General features: G+C 41.5%; 1 protein-coding gene and 1 long non-coding RNA gene across 4 annotated transcripts in view; one reads left to right on the top strand and one right to left on the bottom strand.

Annotated features, from left to right (window-relative positions):
- Positions 1-641: 641 nt before the first annotated feature.
- Positions 642-22,651, bottom strand: LOC146809043 (uncharacterized). The gene is made up of 4 exons (XR_014966312.1): positions 22,514-22,651; positions 5,986-6,037; positions 5,666-5,759; positions 642-1,023 (listed from the first exon to the last, which is right to left on the bottom strand). It is a non-coding gene; the product is annotated as an uncharacterized LOC146809043 (long non-coding RNA).
- USF2 (upstream transcription factor 2, c-fos interacting) overlaps positions 22,492-23,582 on the top strand; it is a 297,619-nt gene continuing 296,528 nt past the window's right edge. For all 3 annotated transcript variants that reach the window (XM_085615849.1, XM_085615850.1, XM_085615851.1), the window contains exon 1: positions 22,492-22,915. In XM_085615849.1, the coding sequence (XP_085471975.1) occupies positions 22,878-22,915 (38 nt within the window). In that variant the 5' untranslated portion in view covers positions 22,492-22,877. The remainder of the gene's footprint in view (positions 22,916-23,582) is intronic.

Below are 23,582 nucleotides of genomic sequence, written 5' to 3'. Positions count from 1 at the left end.
GGCTGCAGCGTAGTACAATGGCTTTGCCAGCAGCTAAAAAGTAGAAAGGCCGAGGGCGTGGGAACCAGCCTGGATGTCTTCCCAGTAAGGTGGATGGGTCACCTGCGTGGGCCATCCCGGAGCCCACTGAAGAGTGTACTGCTTCCCTTTTGTGACCTGCATGCACTTGCTGGATGGCATGTAGAAGGAGGACCTTCCAAAGAGGAGTTCTGTAGGGCAAAGGGTGCCTCAACTCGAGGGCATCAGGGGAACAGGCTGAAGCCCAAGCACCAGGTGATGTCTCTGGGAGTTGTCACATTTACTGGGAGGACAACTTCCTTTATAGTGAGCCTAAGGCTTCTGTGCATTAGCCAACAAAGGTCCTGGTGGTCCCCCAATGCTATAGGGTATTGCGGTTGTGTGCTGTGTGGTAGAGAAGATAGCGCTGCGAGTGAATGTGTTGCACTGTGCATGGGCTTTGAGTAATATGTGTAGTAGTGAAGAGTAGATAGCGCTGCAATGTTTTTACTGGTGTTGTGTGGTTGGAGGCTTTGCAGCTCTTTGGGGGAAGAGCAGAGAGTGGTGTGAGGGGAGAGGTGTTGCGCTTAGTTTGTAGAAGTGTTCTATATTGACTTCTGCAATTGATCCACAAACAGTCATCGTTTTTAGGTTGGCTTCTTTTATTGCTTTGATTGGCGATGCTGGAGGTGCTGGTGGTTGTAATGTTTTTCCCGCTTCTTTTATCGTGAATTCTGATAACGCAATTGCTTGTTTTGTTAAGATAATTGTATTGTTTTTGATAATAAAGTTCCGAATTAGTAAACCATTATTTTCTTTTGTTTGACTCTAGAAATCTTCATGATAACAAGTTGCTTTTATTGTTCCGGTTGTATCAGCCAATGCAAAATGGTATAGAACTTGGTCTAATTTTGCTGTTTTGTAGTAAGTTTTTGTTGAACATTTCACAATGTTTACTCTAATTGGCTTTTGAAAATTCTTGTTGTCTTCTGTTGGTTTGTTATTTATTTCTTGAATAGTAAGCATCTGAAATGATAAAAAGAATTAATCGCATTTCAAATTGATACCCATAATGCTTTGCGATCACTATAATAGCATTCTAATGTTCCATAGGCTTGTAATATTTGATTTGTGTATATGTGATCTAATGATTGGTCGTTTGTTGTGTAAGTGTTTATAAGTTGTTTGCATTGTCATTTTTTAATCCATAAATTCTAGAAGTAGAGCACTTTTTGGGCATTTTGTTTTTAAATCTATGTTAAAATCGCCCATAATTATATATTTATAATTTTGGTAGAAGTGGGTTATGTTTTGTATTGTTTGTAATAGTGATTGTATTAATATATGTGGTGGTTTGTATAAAATTATAACTAGGTAGTCGCTATTATTAATATGTAGTGTAAAATGCATAATGTCAATTCCCTGTTGTGTTTCATAAATAGGTAGAATGAAAAGCCCCTTTTTGTAGTAAAGTATAATTCCATGGTTTGTTTGTTGTTTATGGTATTTATCAAAGATCATATAATTATATAGCTCTATAAAAAATTCATTGTGTGTTGCTTTTTTAGTAGTGTTTATTTCTGTTAAGCAAATAATGTCGCTTTCATACGGTTTTTATCTGATGCGATTGATGTAAAATGCTTTTGAAGTGAACGTATATTTTGTGTGATAGTATTTAAACGTGTGCTGTATGTTCCTATTTGTGGTACAGATATTTCTAATAGCATGTGTGTTCATAATCTTTGCATTTCTTCTTTTACTTTGGGATGTATTAGAATTTTGTGTTCATTAAAGTTTTGAATGTATATGTTGGATATATATTTTGCTCTGCGTAAAGCTACATAATGCAAGTGGTGTATTTTACTGTTATTAAAGTGTATATAAAGTGGTTCTAGTGTTTCACCTTGTGTCCTATGTATAGTTCATACAGATGCTTGCCGTAATGGAAATTGTTTGCTTATAATTGTTATAAATTTTTTTGTGAATTGAAAATGTCTTGATAGAATGTATGGGTGTCCATGTTGGTGAAATATGTGAGTGATTGGTTCTCGTGTAATTTTCCCAATTGTGTTATTATCAAATGCAATCCAAACAATGTATGGTGTATTATTTATATTGTCCACTAACTCTACTGTGTATAGAGTTCTTGAGTGGGGCTTCTGTAGGTATAATTATTGCTAGTGTTTAATTTATCTGCTACAGGTGCACTGTGAGAGAGGGAGTGTATTTGTCACATGGTATTTTTGTTGCAAGTAAAAGAAATTGTACATTTTTTAAGAGAAGCACACATTAAAAGTGTACTAGATAAAAGATGTAATGGTGAATTGGCCTTTATGTAAAATGTATGTGTGTGTGCGTTCCGGTATACTGTGTGTTGTATAAAGTGTGCATTACACTGTTGTATTTAGTGAGCTGTGGCGTTGTTTTATGTGAAGAGTTTGAATAAGTGTGGGCTAATCTGTGAGGATGTGTTTGTAATATGTATGTATAAAGTTAATGTGTGCTGGTGGGTGGGGGGTAACAAGATGGGGAAGCTGAGGAGAGGAAGTGGTACTAGAGCCAAATTTGGTGGGGGGATGATTCTTTTAGCAATATGCAGAGTGAAAATGCAGGAGTTGCAAATAGGAGTGAAACCAGAACAAAGCCTTGTTAGCAAGTTAATGGTGTTTTAAAGACCTGTGAAGTACTTGGGTGCAGCTGTGTGTGTGCCCGGGAAGCTGTCTCAGCTGGGCTGACACACAGGAAGAGGTGTGGCGCCACGGCCAGGACGACTGACTCTGGAATCTGGGGATCACGGTTCGATCCCCTGCACCGGCAGTAGATTAGCCCAGCACCATGTGACTCTGGGCAATAACTTGCTTAATCTTCCCGACGGCTCCCAGCGCCTAGAGACCCTTACGGGTGATTGTTCGCGCTTTACAAATGTGGATTATATAAAAGCCATGTAGTATTTTGTAGGTGTTGCGATGGTAACGTGAATATTGGCTAAAAGGAAGTCAGGTAGTGTAGCTTGGTTAGGGGAGTGGCGTAAGTTTTCTGAACCGGAAGTTTTATGTTGAAGCTAATATTGTAGTGGACGGTTCCGGAGGGAATGTTAGGTGCACTGAGATAAAGGAGAGGCGTTAGAGGTTTGTGGGATATATTTTAAGAGGCCTATTTTGGTGTTTGATAGAAGGGCACGTAAGGGTGTAGAGGGAGTGGAATGTTCAACTTATGGTTGCCGATGAGAAAAAAAAACTCCCGGCAATGAAGATGCAACCGCGGTGAGTGGGGCTGTGTGAGAGCTTTTTGGGTTGTGTATGCGTACTTGTTTAAGAAGATAGTTATATTTTGGAAGGACTGCACAAATGATTGAAGGAGTGTGTAAAAGAGGTGGTAAGTGGCGGGTGTTTTGGTGTATGGTTGCTGAAAGTGGTGTTTTGTAGTCTTTGTGTTGTTAGAGCTGATCAGGTAGAGAGAGGGCAGCTACATAAAGGGGGTATTTGTTGTGTTTGAGGTTGTAGAGCGGGACTGAAGCGGTTCTATGATGCATGTGTTTTATGATGTTTATGGCTAATTTTGAGATTAGAGTTGCTGTGTGGCTAGTGTAGCTAGAGTGTGTGCTAGTGATTATTTTGTTTGCTGTAGCTGCAGTACGAGAGACAGAGGGTATTTGAAATGGGGCATTTTGCGCAAAGCAAAATATTTTGGGGGGTGTTGCATAGGTTTTTATAACTGGAAGGAGTATTTAGGCGGGATCAGATATGGTGAAGGTTACGGAAGTGGATGTTAGGAGTCCTGAGAGAAGTGATAGCCGTTTGACATTTTATGGATATATTTGTTGTTGGGCTGTTTTTATTATCGGTTTGGTAGACGGTAACGCAGGTTTGCTGTGAGAATTACTTTGGTGCACTAAGGACCGCAGGAACTACTGAAGGAGTGTGCAAAGGACAAGGTGCGTGGCGGTAGTTGTATGCATGGTTGTGGTAGTAGTGTTTTGTAGTATTTTATTTTTCTGTTAGAGCAGATCCAGTGGAGAGTGTTGCGCTATAGAAGTGGGAGTTTTTTTGAGTGTTTGGGAAAAGAGAACGCTGGCTTGCAGAGATGAAAGAAGATTTAGCTGAGGTTTGGTGATGAGCCATAAAATCCTGGTGATGAAGCATAATTGCGGTGAGTGTGGATGTGTGGTAGTGTTTGGGGTGTGCATGTGTAGTTGCAAGAGGAGTTAGTTGCTATAGGAAGTACCGCTAAAAGAACTGAAAGAGTATGTACAGGACCCAATTAGTGGTGGGTGGTTGAATGTATGGTTGTTGGAAGTATTGTTTTGTAGTATTTGTGTTATGCTATTAGAGGTTGCCCGTTGGAGAGGGAGCAGCTGTACGAAGGGGCTACTTGTCTTTTTTTTTTTTGTTGTGGAGTGGTGGTGTAGCGTGCCTGTGGTGTTTTACCTAGTAGAATAATGCGTTTGTAGCTTTTAGCTAATACCACAGCATGGCATTTTAGTCCTGTGCTATAAATAAAACGGTTGTTTTTGTTGCACCGTAAAAGTTTTACATGGATTGATAACAGATGTGCTTTGGGTATAAATGCAACTTATTTAGGTCTAAGCTTGTTAATAAATGGCTGTATTTAATGTAAGGCTAAGCTAAAAGGCATTTTTTTAAGAAGAAAATAACATCTGACACTAGTATATGAAGGTATAAGTGCAAAGAGTTACCCCTATGTAGCGTGAAGCAGCGCGACAAGTGTAGACTTGTTAGTGTTGCTGTTGTAACATTTTGTAATATATTGTTGTGAACGTAGTAAGTTGTATGTGAGTTTGATCTGCTTTCTACAATGGTACCGTGATAAATTATGTTGTGGTGCGAGTTAAGTGTAAAAATGTGTACATGAAAAGGAGATGTATTGAATTTATGTTGGAAAGATAAAGACGCCGCTTGGTAGAGGGTGAATGAGATAAATGTAAAAATAAGGATTAAATAGAGGAGGAAGAAGTATTTAGATAGAGGTGCAGATATAATAAGAGGCAGACTAAAAGAGACGAAAAGGTGCTACAATAAGAGGTATTAAGGAAACGTAGAGGAGGGGCGCAGGAGATGGAGATGAAATGTGCGAAAAAATATATAAGTAGTAGTGTTTATGAAAAGATGTGGAAAAAGCGAAAGCAAGAGTGTAGCCTATAGTGTGCATATTGTAATGTGTAGTTATTCGTGTACTAAAAATAGTTGGAGTTAAGAAATCACAGCTTTTACCGCTGTATAAGTGTTTGCTGTTTAGTGTATGCATTCTGTTACAATAAACCTCGCACTGTGAATTAACGAGAATTTATATTGTGTTATCTAAAATAGATGCACCTAAACAATATAGTGTGTGCAAAGAGCAGATTTAGAGTGTACTGTAGCATACTAATGTATTATTGATCTAATAGGGACAAGATGGGGATGCAGCGTTTATTAGCATGTGCTATGGTGTAATAATTTGTTTCTATATTCAACGAATGCACGTGTAAATAAAGGTACATTGTATGTAATTGCATTTACATGAAAGCAGTGATTAGTGTGTACGACAAGGTATCAAAGCACTCAATAATGTTTTTAACATTACTACAAACAAACGTTTGAGCTTGCCTTGATTTTTAAAGAGCATTTGGTCTATTAAATCAAATGATGTTAGTTTTGAATGTACTTGCCGGAGTTGTAATTTTGCTGCTAGTATGGCGGTAACAATATTTTCCTGGTACAGGTACGAAATATTTTCTCAGCGAAAGCTGTTTTGTTCAGTGCCTACAAAAAATAGATAGTTTTAAAACATAGAAAGTAAAATGGAAGCTTAGATATAGTATTTTAATTGGTTGTGTACTACATATGCGCAAACGATTTTTAAAGAAATGGTCAAAAACGGCAAACTTGCTAATAAAATATGTCTTTAGTATATAGAAGGGAGGAAGTAAAACAAATGTAAGTATTTATTAGTTTATTTTTTCTGCGTTATAAGATGGAATGTACTTACCCAAAATGTTAAGAGTGGAAACCGCACAAGCGCTACGATATGCCTCTAGGAGCTGCAAAACAAATTGTTTCGAAGAGTTGTATTTTTCGTGTTTAAATAAGGGCATAAGTAATAAAATGTACTTAAGGAATTTGAATGTTAACAAAGATTCAATTGCTGCAGTAAAAAAAGAAGTGGAGCTAAGATGGAGAAAGGCGTGGTGTGAAGGGGCAAGGGGCAAAAGCATTTGCACTAGTGCGTTAATTTCAGTTTTTTTTTTCCTTCTGACTTTACTTAGTTGCAAACGGGAATTGCTGCGGGCTTGGATGAAGTGTTTTATGTTAATAAATATGGCGCCAAGAACGTATAGCTGGGCGACAGATGTTATGTGAATGTACCAATGTTGCTGAAAATAGGTTTTTAGGCGTTGTTATACTCTTAATACTTGCATACAGGATAGTGTGGTTTGCATTTGAAATAATGTACAGTTCTTAAGGCTAGGGTGTTACTAGTGTGAGTAAAGGTCAATGTAAAGATTCTTTGTAGAAAATAGAGATCCTGACGTGTTGATTGTAAGTAAAACCGCAATGCCTTTTTGTACGGTTGCTGGTGTACAAGTGATAGCCATTTGTTTATCGAGTTGCGAGTTATGCGAAAAACAATTGCGTGGATACTTAGTGTATTGTTAATAATGCAAGTTAAATGTGTACCGCAAACTTTGAAATTGTATTTTAATTTGATTATGTGCCTACTGGTAGACATTGATGTATATTATACCCTGTGCAGGGGTTTGCATCATGTTTTTATTTGTAAGAAGATTTAACATTATTGCGTAGCTTAGGATGCTTAGTGTAATCTTGGTTTATCTAGTGTTTAACGTCCAGAGGGAGCGCCATAGTAGAAATATGCAAAAATGGGTTACTATTTGTATTGGGAAGTTAAATACAGAAGTTCAGAAATTGCTGATGTATGTATTAGAAGATACCTGCTTAGATTAAGCCCCTTGGTAAAGTAAATAAAAACAATGCTATGTCTATAGCCTATGACATGTATGTAGCGCTATTTTGTTTCACGAGTAATAAGAGCTTGGCGCAGGATATGCGTTTGTTTTCTTAAGGACAAAGTAATACGCAGCTTGCTACAGGGCAAGTGAAATAAATGGAGAAATAGGTATAATATAGAGTAGGGAAAAAGATAAAATAAATGGAGCAATAGGGTTAAAATAGAGGAGGAGCAAAGATATACAGAAAGGAGGAGAAACAGTGGCAGGAAGAAGGAGAGAGGTGATATTAAATGAACTTCCTTAGGAAGCGCGTAAAAAGAATTGCGTATGTGTTGCAGTTGTGTTTTTTGTACAGATTGTGTGCTGTATATTGCAGTAAATGAATAGCACAGATGGGTTGCTGTGGCATTATGTTTATAGAGTAGTCTTGAGAGTACAGGGTTATGAGGCATTGGAGTAAAATGATAGTTTGAGTGGTAAAAAACCGGATGAAATGAAGGAGACAGTTAAATCATGGGGATTTTTGAATATGGAGTAGGTATGAATGGTTCAGCAGGTGCAGAGGCAGTAAGAGCCAGAGTTTTCATGAGCACAGTGGTCCCAGTTTAATGTTTAAGTGAGTGCTAATTTACCTCGATGGCTGTGGTCCTCTGCTAGTATAGCTCTGTCACTTATAGTGCAGAGATGGCATACAGTGAACAGTGGTGGAGGCAGTGGGCAGCGGGATGCTATGGAGTGATTAGCCCAGTACGTCTGTTACTATATAAAGCTTTACTGCAGCGGCAGAGTACAAATGTGTTAAAATAGCCCCCTTGAATGTTAGTGAACTTAAAATCAGCATTTTAGCAATTAAGAATGTGTATAGTGGCACACACCGGCCTAAATTACGCTCTTTTTTTCTGTTTGTGGTTTGGCAAATTTTTCATAAAGGTTCATTTTAAAAAGTTAGTAATTTGTGTTGTATATTTGTAGCAATTACGCCTTGAAAACACAATTTAAATAGGATGTACGTAAAAAGGAAGCAAATGTAAATAAAGTGTACTACAACGCTTATTTGGTTAGTGAGTGAGGGGAACTGTGTGTATGCTGTTACCCTGAAGCCGCAGATGTGCTTCCTCTTAAAGTTGTTACAAGTGCGAAAAAAGCCTGCAGCTTTGTTGATATTATGCAGACAACAAGTGATGGTAGGGGGCCGGGAGTTGGAAGTGAAGGGTGGGGGAGGCAAGGGTTGTGGAAGAGATAGACAATAAGGATGTGAGAAAATAACAAACGGTTGATGCCACTGTTAGCAGAATGAGCCTGGTCCGGAATGCAAAAAGTCCTAGGCAGTCTAATTAACATTGGTATTCAGTGTGTGTACTGCTTTGTAGGATATATGCGTTGCACACAATGTGTAGTGCAATACCTATGATTTCCGGACTTTTATGCACTGTAGTGTATATTTATTTTGTGCATTACTCTAAAGTGCATATGCACTCTTACTATGTACGCCTATTGTATTATATGCAGTATGCTAGAAACATAGCACGTGTTGTGAACTGTACAATTTGTGTATTTTGTGTAGTACGCTGTAGTATGTATTTATTGTGTGTACTGTTTTGTAGTATGTATGGAGCACCTATATAGCAAACTGTATTAAAAATACATCACTTGATCCTGAGCACTGGACAGTTTGCGCATTGTGTGTATTGCAGTGTATTCTGTATTTTAGGCCTATTGTATGTTGTGCATTGCAGTATATAAATAGCATATAAGGATTGTTGGGGCCTAATGCTGGTGGAGTGAGTAGCGCCTAGCAGAGTTACAAGCGTGGCGATGCTATTAAGCACCAGTGCATATTTACTTAGCTGTACTTGGGCCTTTTCTACTGTTAGCTACATTTGCTGTGTTACTGAGAGGGCTGGGATAGTATGGAGTGAGTAGTGGTAGCCATGGTGAGTAGAGGCATGCATGATGCAAAGAAGGGTTGGTACTGTGAGCCCAGGGATGCCATGGAATGAAGAAGGGTTGGTACTGTGAGTAGAGGAATGTAATAGAAGAAGAGGCGTTGGTACTGTGAGCAGAGTGATGGCACAGAATAAGAGGGGTAAGTACTGTGAGCAGAGAGTTGTGAAGGAGCAAACATGTGTTGGTACTGTGAGCATAGAGATGGCATGGAGGGAAGAGGTATTAGTACTGTGATCACGGGGATTGTATTGAGTGAGAGTGGTTGGTACTATGAGCGGAGGCTGGGCACAGAGTGAAGAAGGGTAGGTAGTATGACAGAGGGGTGACATGGAGTGAGAGAAACGGTACAGTAAGCAGAGGGATAGCATAGAAGGAAGAGGTGATGGTACTGCGATTATAGAAGTGGTACAGAGTAAGAGGGGTAAGTAGTGTGAGCAAAAGTGTGGCATGGATTAAAAGGAATTGATACTGTGAGCACAGGGATGTTATGGAGTGAGAAGGGTAAGCACTGTGATTGTATGGATGGATAGAAGTAAATAGGGAATTGGTACTGTGACTAGAGGGATGTTAAGGAGTGAGTAAGTTGATATTGTGAGCAGATAGATGGCATAGAGTGAAAGGCGTCGGTACTATGAACAAAGATTTGGTACAAAGTCAGAGAGGTATGTACTGTGAGCAGAGGAGTGGCATGGAGTAAGAGGAGTACATACTGTGGCCACAGGGTTGTTATAAAGTGAGAGGGATAAGTACTGTGTGCATATGGATGTCCTGAAGTAAACAAGGGTTGGTACTGTGACTAGAAGCTTGTTATGCAGTGATAGAGGCTATTTTGAGAGCAGAGGTATGGCATGGCGTGAAAGGGGTTGTTACTGTGACCAGAGAGATGTTTCGCAGCAAAGAGGAGGCAATACTGTGTGTTGCTCGCAGATTGTGTGTTGTGCATTGCACTAATTGATTAGCCCAGATGTTTTGTTGGGGCCTTATATTTATGGAGTAAGCAGCTCATAGCGCAGTTCTAGCAGTGGGTACGTTATACTGCACTATCCTACATGACTATTAGCGTAACCCCCTATATAAAGTATAGAGGCAGCGACAGATTACAACTATGTTGAAATTTGTCCTTCTGTGTTTGGTGAACGTAAAAGCAGCATTTCACAAATTAACAGTGTATGTACCGGGACACACTGGCCCTAATTAACGCCCCTGTTTTGTCCTGTTATTGGTTTTTTACAGTTAAATGCGCCACCAATTCCAATTTACCTTTAGTTTATTTGTCGCAGTTACGCCTTGTAAACATATATTTTTTAATGGATGTAGCTAAAAAACAAAGAAAGCTACTTAAAGTGTACTTCAGAACTTTTTTGGTTAGTGGGGGTGGAGTACTATGTTTGATTGTTGTTACGGTGGACCCGCTAGTTTGCTTCGTTAACATTTGTTACAAGTGCGAAGAAGGGCCCGAGGACTTGTCTACAGTATGTAGATAACAAGTGATGGTAGGGGGATGGGAGGTTGTGGGAGAGACAGAAGATAAGGAAAGTGAGAAAACACCAAACAGATAGCTCCGCCGCTTTTACAATGGTCCGGAGATCACATAGGCCCTAAGCATTGCAAATAACATCGTAATTGTATGTGTGGACTGCTTTGTACAGTATATGCAGCACATAAAATGTGTAGTGCAATATCTATGGTTAGAACAGATTGTTGGCACTGTAATGTGTGTGTATGAAGTCTTACTCTGTAGTACATATGCACTTTGCGTAGTACTATTTGCACAGCGCTCATTGTGTATAGTGTAGTATGCATTCAACACAGCACGCTGTGTGCATTGTGTATTTTGTGTAGTGCACTGTAGTATATGCCCATTGTGTGTACTGCTTGATAATATAGAGACGGTATGGAGGGAAGAGGTATCGATAGTGTGAGCACAGGGATGAGATGGAGTGAGAGTGGTTGGTAGTATTAGCAGAGGCTTGGCATAGAATGAAGAGAAGTAGGTAGTGTAACCAGAGGGGTTAAATGGAGTGAGAGAAATGGTACTGTGAGCAAAGGTATAGCATAGAATGAAGAGGGGATGGTACTGTGATCAGAGGAATGGTATGGAGAAAGAGGGGTAAGTACTGTGAGTAGAAGTATGACATGGAGTAAAAGGAGTTGATACTGTGATCACAGTGATGTTATGGAGTGATAAGGGGAAGCACTGTGAGTGTATGCATGGTTTGTTATGGATTAAGAAAATTGCTCTTGTGAGCAGAGAGATGGCCTAGAGTGAAAGGTGTCGGTACTGTGAACATAGATTTGGTACAAAGTGAGAGAGGTGCGTACTATAAGCAGAGAAGTGGCATAGAGTAAAAGGATTAGATACTGTGACCAAAGGGTTGTTATAAACCGAGAGGGTTAACTACTGTGAGCATATGGATATCCTGAAGTAAACAAAGTTGGTACTGTGATTAGAAGGTTGTCATGCAGGAATAGAGGTTATTTTATGAGCAGAGCTATGGCATAAAGTGAAAGGGGTTGGTACTGTGAGCACAGAGATGTTACTAAGCGAAGAGGTGGCAATACTGTGTGTTGCTCGCACATTGTGTGTTGTGCATTGCAGTAATTGAATAGTACAGATGTTTTTTGGGGCCTCACATTTATGAAGTAAGAACCGCGTAACGGAGTTCCACTGGTCTTATGTGTTTGTTGAACTTATAGGCAGCATTTCTCAAATTAACACTGTGTGTACGAGGACACTCCGGAACAAATTAAGACCCCTTATTTTTTGTCCTCATATTGTTTTTTTTACAGTTATTTGTGCAAACAATTTCAATGTACCTTTAGTTTATGTGTTGTAGTTACGCTTTGTATACCTATATTTTAAAAAAAATTACCTAAAAATCAAACAAAGCTACTTAAAGTGTACTGCAGAACATTTTGGGTTAGTGAGGGAGGAGTAATATGTTTGCGTGTTGTTGCGGTGGAACCGCTAGTTTGCTTCCTGTTAACAGTTGTTACAAGTTTGAAGAAGAGCCCGACGAATTGTGTACAGTATGTAGATAACAAGTGGGGGTGGAGGGGTGGTGGGACAGACAGAAGATAAGGAAGGTGAGAAAACACCAAACAGATAACGCCGCTGCTTGTACAAACAGCCTTGTCTGGAGGTTACATAGGCCCTAGGCACTGAAAATAACATTGTAATTTTATATGTGGAGTGCTCTGTACAATATATGCAGCACACAAAATGTGTTGCGCAATATCGATGGTTAAAACAGTTTGTTGGCACTGTTATGTATGTGCATTGTAGGTCTTACTCTGTAGCGCATAAGCACTGTATATAGTGTTTAGTAATATTTGCGCAGCGCTAAGTGTGTGTAGTGCAGTATGCCATCAAAACAGAACGCTGTGTGCATTGTCCAATTTGAGTATTTTGGGTAGTACACTTAGTACGTGTCCATTGTGTGTACTGCTTGATATTATACATGGAGCACTTGTGTAGCAAACTTTAATTTAAATACAGCACTTTATAATAAGCATCGTACAGATTGTGTGTATTGTTGCACTGTATTATATGTTGAGCGCACAATGTGTGTTGTGCATTGCAGTACATGAATAGTACATATAGGTTGTCGGACCTCACAATACTGATACTGCTGTTTATATTTTAGCACACAGCCGGAGTCGTTGTGACCGTATTCCTTCACTAGATTACTGAACCTCCACCACAGTATGTTTTGTATGCCAGTTTTCTATATTCACCAAATGGAAGATATTTCCTGTTGACAAAAAAGTGACAAGACATGCAGACTTGTATCACAATTTTGAGTAAAGCGATGATATGAAAGTTCTTTCTACTGCATTCTTACAAGCAGCACACGCTGAATACTCATGGCGAAATCCGTACTTTTACAAAGGCGCGATGATTGAAAATACTAATCGCGATAATGAAAAAATAATAAACAAGCGCGGCGAATGCAAAGCACTGCAAACGCAATACTTAATAAATAAAAAACTGATGGCGCTTGGGGTGAGAGCAGGAGGAACAAGCGCAGCGAAGGCGAACATGCGAATGAAAAACAAATGGCGGCTGGAGTGCGAGCGGAAGAAACAAGCGTGGCAAACACGCTAACGAAAAACAGATGGCGCCCCTGCTCGTAACCGCAAGACATAGGCGGAAAAATGTTCAGGGCAAGGTGGAACATGCACCCGCCTTTGCCCAATTGCGTGCTGTCTTTCTTACAAAGACGCATGCGAAGCCCAATAGAAAAAAAGAATAAACAAATTTAAAAAACACGCACGAGCGTGTGCAAAGTCCAGAGCGATTCCAAAAAGTCGTTTTCCTAGAGCAGCGCATGCGTGCTGCGCTAGGCTCGACCTAAAAAGGAGCTGAGAAAACCAGGGGCGCACGTTTGACCTCAGGGGCATGAGACTGTTGTGATGTACTGACTGAGAACCCCAAGCATTATATAAACAATTAGTAAATAAGCCATATTTTAATTCACTCTTAATGCCTAATAATTACAATGGCAGATATTTAATTAGTTAATTACTGCAGACACATTAGCCTTGTGCCAGTCTTGTGACTAAGAGATAGACCGGTGAGGCTACTGAACAGAGACTATGGAACAATCTACAAAAAATGTCTGACAAAATGGCATGCATGAGCAGTGCTTTAAATGGGCCGGTACTGAGTACCGGCGCTTCTTTTTTTATTCCCCCTTCAAGTACCTGAACTTCTCCGTGCCCAGGGAGAGTACCGGTACTGCCTGCAGCATCACAGGATTTCCCAAAGAAATGGGGATCATATGAGCATACAAAGTATTTCTACGCTGTGGCGCATGCTCACATGATTACCATTTCACAGAGGTAGTGACGTGCACGTTGGCGTCAGCACGAGTGATGTCACCAAATAGGTTGTTGTGTGGCAGGAAGGAAAGGGAGCCCTTTGAAACAAGGAGTTTGCAATACAGCAGCGAGGATCGTCGAGGAGGGGCAGTCAGGAGCAACACCTACTGAACAAGATTCCAGTGCCAGCCAGGGATCCAGGAACGATTCCTGCATCCATAGCCATCCAGGACCCAGAAGCAAATATCAGATTCCTGCAGCTGTGCCCCCCAACCCCATCCATGCAGCGTTGTTGAGGACCCAGGACTGTATTCCTGCAGCTCCTGGCCCCTCCACCTATGCAGCGCCTTCTGCAAAGATCGTCCGGGCATTAAAACGGTAAGTTGGACTCGCCTCTTTCAGCAAGGCCAATGCTGGTGCTTCGCGAGCACAATCTCACATATTATTGTCAGGCTTATTTTTTTATTTTTAACATTTATGTCGGGTTGAAAACTCCCAGGAAGGGGCACAGGTGCTGGAAGTACGGGGTAACCCCCCAAATAACCGCGATTGCGTCAAGGAGGTGAAAGAGCAAAAAGATGTATTTACGATACATCTGACAAATTGCTGCTTATTCATTTAACATGGAGTTTGATGTTTACTTTTATTTCTCTGACTGCAGAGTGCAGACTAAAAGTCTGTAGGATGTCATTTTTTTGCTAACACACAAAACGTAAAAACCTATCAATTCACTGTACACATATTTCAGAATTAGAAGTAGGAAAGGACAAATGAAGCAGTGCTTTTGTAGGTCAGAGAGATTATGGAAGAATTTCATAGGATCAGAATGAAGTATGATAGTTTACTGGGTGATGCGCAAAACATTCTCTTGAACCAGGGGCCTATTGTCCATCGGTGCAGTGGTACAGAGGCCTGGAGGGCCCACTGAACCTAGATTATTGCAGCATTTCCAAAATCAAACATGGACCAGTTTCCTTGCACTCAGGACCATGACACACCAGCTACACCACTGGCTGGAACCTGATTCCACAAATTATTATTGATGCGCTGTAAAGTTTAATCAGTAAAACTGCATGTCTGTGGAAATGTAGTGGTCATATCAAAGGAAAATGTGTTGTCTCTAAACGACAGTGTGCTACCACACCATGCACCACCAGTTAGATACCACACCATTACCACTTTCATGCTGGACGTGACTCATTTGCTACATTTGGTTTTTGTGTGATGTTTGGATTTTTCACAACACCTATGACTCCAGAGATGAAACATTAATTGCGGCACCCACACTCTGAAAGTTATTCTAGCACCACGCCTCTCAAACCACAGACTGCAGAAATGTATGTTATCACTCAAGCCAAGAAAATACTGATTCCCAGTAAATGTTCTCCAGTAGCCCTACCCATGGCTCTCAAACCTGCCTCCTCGCCCGCCCCTCGGTCACAGCTCAATTTGGTGAGTACCTGCACTTTTCTTTTCCCATTTAAACAATGTGCGTGGGAATTATTGAAAGTTGCGACCAGTTAACAGTTTCCATCAAATCTGTACGGTCAAAAGCAGATGGCAATTACAAAACAAGCATTTGTAATGCAATCGGTCTTGCATTTGTCAAAGTTAGAGCTATTGGCGTTGTAAATTACAATGTTTTTTACTTGTGTTTTTTTGTTTGCAGTGCAGTGATTATATTTGCACAGCGCTATTGTCATTCATATGACCTTTCAGTGCTGGATAAACAGAAAATGGGCAATAGGTGACGAGGGAGGGGAGATGGAAAATAAATGACATCAATAGAAAAATGAATTAAAAATATAGGGAAGGAGTTGCTGTAAAGGGTTGGGGATAATGTATGACAGGAAAGAGCAGGATACCGGAGCGGGACACGTACTTAAGAGACAGAGAGCGAAATAGGGTTTAGAGAGAAGTGTGTGTGAGTGACAGGGAGAAAGGGATGGTTAGATAAGAATGGGGCAGGACCTAGGGAGAAGGAATATGAGAGGGAGTAGGAAACAGAGGGTGCTTGGGAGTTTGAAAGGAAGAGACTAGAACAGAATGGATGAAAGAGAAAGCTAGGGGGAGGGTCATTGGAAAGAACCATGGTGGGAAAGAGGACGTCGATCTCACAAAAACAGTCCTTGTCAAGGAGCCAGAGACAAACCAATAGATGTGAGTTGTGTTTATATGTACAACACTGATAAACTGGCCCTGAGGCAACATTACAATTGCACAAAGACTTCAACTTCATGATTTGGAGAAAACTGAGCATGCCTTAAATGACTTGAGAAGTTCTTGTTTTTTAAGTACCTAACTTTTAGGCTTAACATGTACAGCTCCTGTACCATTCATAGGCCGCATAGTGTATGCTAATCTTGGCTTAAAAGTACACACAGCGGACAGTTTTTATATCCAGCCTACATAATGTCACTGGCTTGGCAGTACCCCACATCTCCATCAGACCACAATGGGCACAGTGGACTCTTGCGTTGACGAAGTATAGAACACGTGTTGAATTAAATAAAAATAGAAAGACTGCTCATGCGGACGTGACTGCAGTTTTATGCGTCGGTTATCAAAACCTGGAACTTCAAACCATGTACTTGCCTAAAGTTCACTACAACTTTCCACAATACATCTTTTTCAACAAATAAATCATTGATGTAAATGTATAATTAAATTGTGAAAGTTTTTTCTCTTAGCTCCTTGTGGTTATTTTGTCTCTAGTATTACAATTCTTGCTTCAAGCCCGTTAAACGCACAGACTTCTACTTTTCAAAGAAAGCTTATAATTTTTATTTATACACATCTTCCCAGCTGAGTTCACAGAGAAGCTTATCCTACCCCCATCATTCGCTAAGGCAACTTCACAAAACCTGACTTACAAACCAAAGAGGGGTTTTTAAAAACGTTCCTATTGTTTGAAAAACAGATGGGGATGGAAGGTAAAATGAAATAAATAATGTGTCTAACGGAAAAGGGCGGTGCTTCTCTGAGATCTACGCCGTCCTAATGCAATCTTTAAACTGTTTGCATATAAAGAAACCACCGGGATTAAAGAAGTACACTGTAAATTTTATTATGTGGAGTTATGATGCAAGACAATCTATTTTTCTAGCTGTAGCTAAAAAGGCCATCATAGTAAACACACTCTTGGCCTAATACGTGAATTATTGCAGAAGTGTACCTTGTCTATCATGTATTGAAGTACATTTTCATAACTGTCACAGACCAGCTGTTGCTGGCGGGAGGCCTCTTTGTTACCTCAGTCAAGCACAGACACAGGGTCTGATGGTGCATGCGGTTGTCCAAGGCCTCCGATTCATAATTTAATGTTTGTGCTCAGGGAACCTCTTGCATCGTTTAACAGCAGCAAAAAACATTTGGGCGTTAGAGGGAAGCTGGTGGGTAACCTGCCCAAGCTCGCATTGGCTCCAAGTCATCAGTGGGATAATGAGGGACTGCAGTACAATATTAACTCGCCTGCAAGAGAGGCGCCGGGACTCTCCCCGGGAGATGGGGGCGATAGGCTATGTCTCACATGGTCCATGTTTCACGGAGGCAGTGGGATTCCAGCAAAATGCTGAGGCAAGGAGCACTGCCTTATATCAGACCGTCTACAAGGGAGGTGCCAGGTTTCAGTCTAGTTGTTGTCCTGGTGACTGTGATGAGGGAGAGGTGCAAGGAGATGGCGGAACGGCCTGAAGCAACAACACGCGAGGGAGGAGAGAGATGGGGTAACAAACTACAATAGGGTAACAACGCGGGAGGGGGGCCGGGTGAGCAACAGCAGAGTATGGGGAGAGGGAGGGGGTAGAACAGTCAAACAGCAAAGCAGAAGAGGGACAGTGCAAGCAGCAACACGACGAAGAGTAGCTACAGACATATTTTAATTTCACAGGAGCTGCAAATCGGACCAAAGGAAAGAGGACCTACAAACCAAACACGAGCAGCCAAAAAAAGAACAAGCCCGGAGCGTGGCAGGGATGAGAGAGCGCTGTAGTGGCTGGATGCCGAACTTGCGTTCCACTTAGATGGGAGCATCTGTATCATCATTCTGAAGCTGAAAACGAGTCAAACCAAAAAAAACTAGCAAGGTGCACACATGCACAGTAGCTGCTCTTATTTCAGGCATGCAAGCGGCCCCGCTGAGTGCAGACAAAAAACAGATACAAATAAATCAGATGAGAGCGAGGAGAAAGGAGAGGCCATCACACACTTGTACAGTGTGATGGCCAAACAAAACGATCTCTTAGTGAAATCACCAGCGAGGGACCAAAGCCCACAAAGGAGGGACATTTGAGCAAATGCACTAATAACAAGCCAGCATTTTAAATGGACCCAATAACAGCCAATGGGAATTGTTGGGTGGGCCAAACCCCACAATAGAGATATAACAGGTTGATCAAGCTCGACCTAAAATGTAAAGCCCATGTTGATTGTAAAGCAATATCACTAACTGGCAAACTTTAGAAGCTAATGGTAGCTGAAGTGTCTTCGTTTCAGCACCCTGCTCCGGGGAAATGGAGGTGGGGGGTCAAAATAATAAAATATACACCCAACTGCTCATGGTCCAAGCCAGATATTTTCCATCTTTCCAACTACCAACATAGAGGAGGAAAATAAAAGAAACCAATAGATTACCAATACAACAGAATTAAAAAAGCAACCGCCAAAGTAAAAGGGAAACATCAGCAGCCATTATGCCACAAATGACCTCTGACCCGCCAAAAAAAAACTATTTTTAGAAAGACATGGCCCCAATCCAGAGGTTAACTAAAATTCCAGATGTTTAGGATATAAGTGAAGATACTACTCTTTAGACCTAGGTTTTATGGCGCTATCCTTTGCCTCTTTTAAGCAGGTCAATAGGAGAAATTTGTAAGTATAGCATTTCAATCTTTAGAGCATGGACTGCTGTAATCACAGTAGTTCATAAGATCAGTTAGAAAAATCTATAAATAAAATAAGGCAAGACCACTAAAATGTTATCACTTTCAACAGACATGAATTATACTGCTTTTGTAAGTAATTTAAGGATAACATGCTGCACTAGAGCTTTGATACCACATAAACATGACCTTAAAGGTAGCATTTCTGTTGTCGGTAATTATCATAGTTTCTGGGCATATCCTTACTGGTAAGATAACTTCATGTTTGCACACAGTCATTGCCTTTAGGATATTTCTTAACTCCACATCTATAAAGTGACTGTGTGCTTATTTCACCGTACTGTGAACAGTGTTAAAATAAAAATGTACCAATGCCCATTACTTTTAACACGGAATTGTTAAAGTGCCTCTGAACAGTAAAGTGCTTACGTGCAGTGCCAATGCTAACCCAAATTGTAAACAAATTATATTTCTATCAGCAAGTAGGATGTCAATAAAATGCTTTAGATTGTTCTCGCATTCATTATTTCAGTCTCTGGGAAGCAATATGGAGTCCATCAGATAATTCTCTAATTGTACACTTAACTCTTCAACCTTGGTCCGAAAAGCTCTAGTCTCTAGTTTATCTGGCGGAATACGCCACGCCAATAATTATATCACATTTCCCTCTTTGACTTGTTTTATGGGCACAAGCTCTAGTCTCTAATTTATCTGGCGCAATGCACCACTCCTACAATTATATCACATCTCCCTCTTCAACTTGTTTTATGGGCATAATTCTCACGAATTGTTATTTGGAACCACCAAGAGATATTGAGGATACTCCAATCAAATTGCTATGACAATAATTTGGCTTCTTTGAGCTCCCCATCTAGCTAGAGAACTGCTTTTTTTATTTTAAATGTGTAGCCATAGATCTTTTTAGGATATATACTAAGATTTTTATTCAAACTTTGCAAAGCAATAATGGTAGGAAAATTGACTCCAAGTCAAAATGCATCAAATTCAAACTTGCCCAGAACTGCCCGTTTTGTTCAGTTTCAAAGGTTTTGATAATTTGCTTTAATATCTTGCAGTTTTCAGTGCTGATATGCTATGTGGTAAAAGAGCACCTTTTCGATAATTGGGACGGATTATTGAGTTATTATATCAATATTAATGAGAACGCTTGAGTATTTCACCTACATGAATATTTGATAACTCTTGAGGCGTGCCAATTAAGTTGTTTTTTAGGTCTCGCCTGAGCCAGCGCTTTAGCGCTTCTCTGGCGAGACTTTTAGTAAGCGAGTTTTGGAAGTGCAAACAGTGGCTTTTCAGGCCTCCAGCTTGCGTTCCCGATGGTTGTGCACGCGCACAGCTGCTAGCCGGTAGCTCTCGCATGGCAGCCTTTCCTCTCCCTCTCCCACCCGCTCTTCCCCCTCCCTTACATGGAACTGAGCTCGAAGTAATTTACAAGCCTCTCCCACCCGCTACATGGCAGGCTTTCCTCCCCCTCTCTGACGACACAACTGAGCTCGAAGTAATTTACAAGCCTCTCCCACCCGCTCCTCCCTCTCCCTTACATGGCAGCCTTTCCTCCCCCTCTCCTACGACACAACCAAACAAATTTACAAGCATAAATCGAAAGAGTACTTTTCATTAGTACAATAACGTGCCTTCCGCCGTAAATGTTTTTTTGCCACTCTGACAATTATACCTGCAATTAGACGTTTTTTTAGAAAACAAATTAGTCTTCTCTGCAAAAAATGTTGCGACACGCTCGGAGGCACTTCTCCCCCTCCCTTCCACAGAGCCATCCGGATTTATTAATACGATTCACAAAGACAAATAAATATAGTCTCTCCCACCCGCTCCTCCCTCTCCATTTACAAGCTGGATTTTAAAGTTTGGACACTACCTGAAAGTATTATTACAGTGCTTGACACTGTACGAAACTTGCCACTCTGACTGCCCATTAGGTGTCATCCGGCTTTGCACTGATTCAGTTCCACCACAGATGTAACTGCTAGAGCCACTTATAAAGCTCCAACAATGCACGCTGATGTTAGTTTCTTTCTGGACATCATGGGCACCCTCCCCCTCTCCGACGACACAACTGAGCTCGAAGTAATTTACAAGCCTCTCCCACTCGCTCCTCCCTCTCCCTTACACAGCAGCCTTTCCTCCCCCTCTCCTACGACACAACTGAGCTCGAACAAATTTACAAGCATGAATCGAAAGAGTACTTTTCATTAGTGCAATAACGTGCCTTCCGCCGTAAATGTTTTTTGCCACTCTGACAATTATACATGCAATTAGACGTTTTTTTTAGAAAACAAATTAGAGTCTTCTCTGCTAAAAATGTTGCGACACGCTCGGAGGCACTTCTCCCCCTCCCTTCCACAGAGCCATCCGGATTTATTAATTTGATTCACAAAGACAAATAAATATAGTTGTTTTGCCTTGCAGCACTTCATACAGTGCTCGTGGACACACAATTCACTTTAATTAGTATTTCTTGGTCTAGGTACACTTTATAAACTGTTTGTATTTTCTCGGCCATGGGGGAAGGATTAGTAAGTGCCACACACACTTTTTTTCATTCAGTACGTATACATTTAACGTCAGCAGGCAATGAAAGCGCAGGATAGGAAGGGGTTTTTTTTTGTTTAAAGCTGGCCTCGCATGGCAGTCTTTCCTCCCCCTCTCTCACACGCTCCTCCCCCTCCCTTACTGCACGGAAGAGTTCTGTGACAGAACAGACAACAGGCGCCACTGAGATCGAAACCAGACCGAGCCTTCTGTCTTCCTCAAACAGCATACCTTATTTTAGCAACAGGACGCGATTTCTTTGATGAAAATGCCAACAGACGAATTCACACTCAAAGATCTACATTTCACTAACATCCACCTAGCTGTCTGTAGGTCACTGGCGCCACCTAAATTAACATTCGAAACTAGATGAAAGAACGCAACAATTGACAGGATCAACCGACTGGCAGCAAAACAAAAACAAACATTTGCAATGCAATAGGTCTCGCATTTGCAAAAGTGTAAGCTATTGGCATTGTTCATGACAATGCCTTTATCTATTTTATAAAACAAACACATAAATAAATGTCATTATCATTTACAATGCCAATAGCTAGTGTTGCATTATTATTAGCAATACCAACTGCTCACACTTTTATAATGCGAGACCTATTGCATTGCAAATGCTTATTCATGGTAGCATTCATGAGAAGATTCACTTTCTATTTCCCCCTACTGAGGCAGCCATGTAAGACAGGAGCGCGCTCAAGACGTGTTTGCTGCGGCAAGTAACCATGGCTCGGGGGCGAGCACGCTCGTGACGTTGAGGAAGCCTTAAATGCCCTCCTGCCAGCAGTACGTGCGTCCTGAAGAGGCGTGGCTGAGCTCAGACTCGTCCACGACATAGCTTCCGAGCTCTAGTCTCCAATGCCAACCAATGAGATTACTTAACTTCAGGGCGAACGTTCGCAAAATATTTTACTCCCTTCATCCCGACAACAGGGTCTGGTTGTGCACACGCCCTGTTGATACAGTATTGTTGCATAATAACAAAAAATTAAGTATAATATGAAGTAGTGAAAGCGATATTGTAAATAAGAAAATGGCGCCGATAACATGTACAGAATCTTACCAAGTTCCCGTATACTGTTGAATTGACACCTGTAAGGCAGTTCAATCACAATATGATAAAAAAAAAATCATAATAAATAAGACCCTTGTGCGAGATAGACGGCGGCGCGCGCGCCCCGCACAGGCCATACGCAGTTACAAAGGCCGGGCTGTAGCCTGGTGCGCGTGCCTGAGCCGCCGTTTTTTCCCCTCCCCTCCCTCCTCTCCCAGGCGTCTCGCGCCCCCTCCTTTGCAATCGCCAGCGCCCTCGCACCGCTTCGCCTCGCGCCGTTATCGTTCTTCCCTTCCGAAGGCTGGCCCGGCGCCCCCGCCAGCTCGCGCGCTCCTTCTCCGTCCTGTCTCGCGCTCCCTCCTCACGTGTTCTCCTGTCTCCCCGGCCGGAGGTGGGGGGAAGGCAATCCTCTCCCTCACATGACCCGAGTGTTTGTCCCCGTGATCAGCAGCGCCGATACCCCGTGTCCCTGCGGCCCGAGGAGGGAGAGGGAGGCCCGCCTGCCGCCCGCGTGACTACTACAGCCTGACAGCAACCAGGAAATAAGAGGCGCCCGACCGCGGCGGGCCCAGCGCCCTCCCGCGCTCCCCCTTCCAGAAATTTCCACCGCCCCATCCCCACCCCCATGGACATGCTGGATCCAGGCCTGGACACCAACTCCAGGTGAGTGCGGGGGAGGGCCCACTGACAGCCGCGGGCGGAGGGAGGAGGCTGAATTTGTGAATAGCAAGCCGCGGGAGCCCTGTTTGTGTAGCGTACGACAAGAGGGATCAGCAGTGTATATATAAAAGAGACTTATTATTCTCGCTTATCCCGCGCCGGTGTCGTACGTCTACGTCCAACCTATAAATGCCTAGAGGTGAATAGTTTTGTGTGCTCTCTCACAGTATTAGTGTACTAAGTGTATTCTATTAGTGTGTGTGTTTGTGTGTGTGTGTGTATATATATATATATATATATATATATATATATATATATATATATATTCTATATGTACTCCATACACACACGAAAGTTATTCGTACAGAGAAAGGTATGCCCAATCTGTATATATACATTAAAATAATATTTCCCCCAAGTGGCTTTTACAGTAGTGAAAAATGCAAAACAAAAACGCAACAATGTTTATGGCGAGTATTCTGAGAAACAATTTCAATAGTTATATTGTCCAGCGATATGCCTGTTTGCTCCTTACGTGAGCGCACTTTGGTTCTTTCTCATCATGGAAGAGGAACGAGTGGACCACATGCTCAGATGGAGGCAGTTGAGAGCTGACAGTTCCGTGCTGTCCGAACTTAACTTTGTTTCAGCTGTTGTAAACCCTAAATTA

This window comes from Triturus cristatus, chromosome 7 (assembly GCF_964204655.1).
Source record: "Triturus cristatus chromosome 7, aTriCri1.1, whole genome shotgun sequence".
Classification (NCBI taxonomy): domain Eukaryota; kingdom Metazoa; phylum Chordata; class Amphibia; order Caudata; family Salamandridae; genus Triturus; species Triturus cristatus.
The sequence above is the reverse complement of the archived record's forward strand: the minus strand, read 5'-3'. Positions and strand labels throughout refer to the sequence as shown.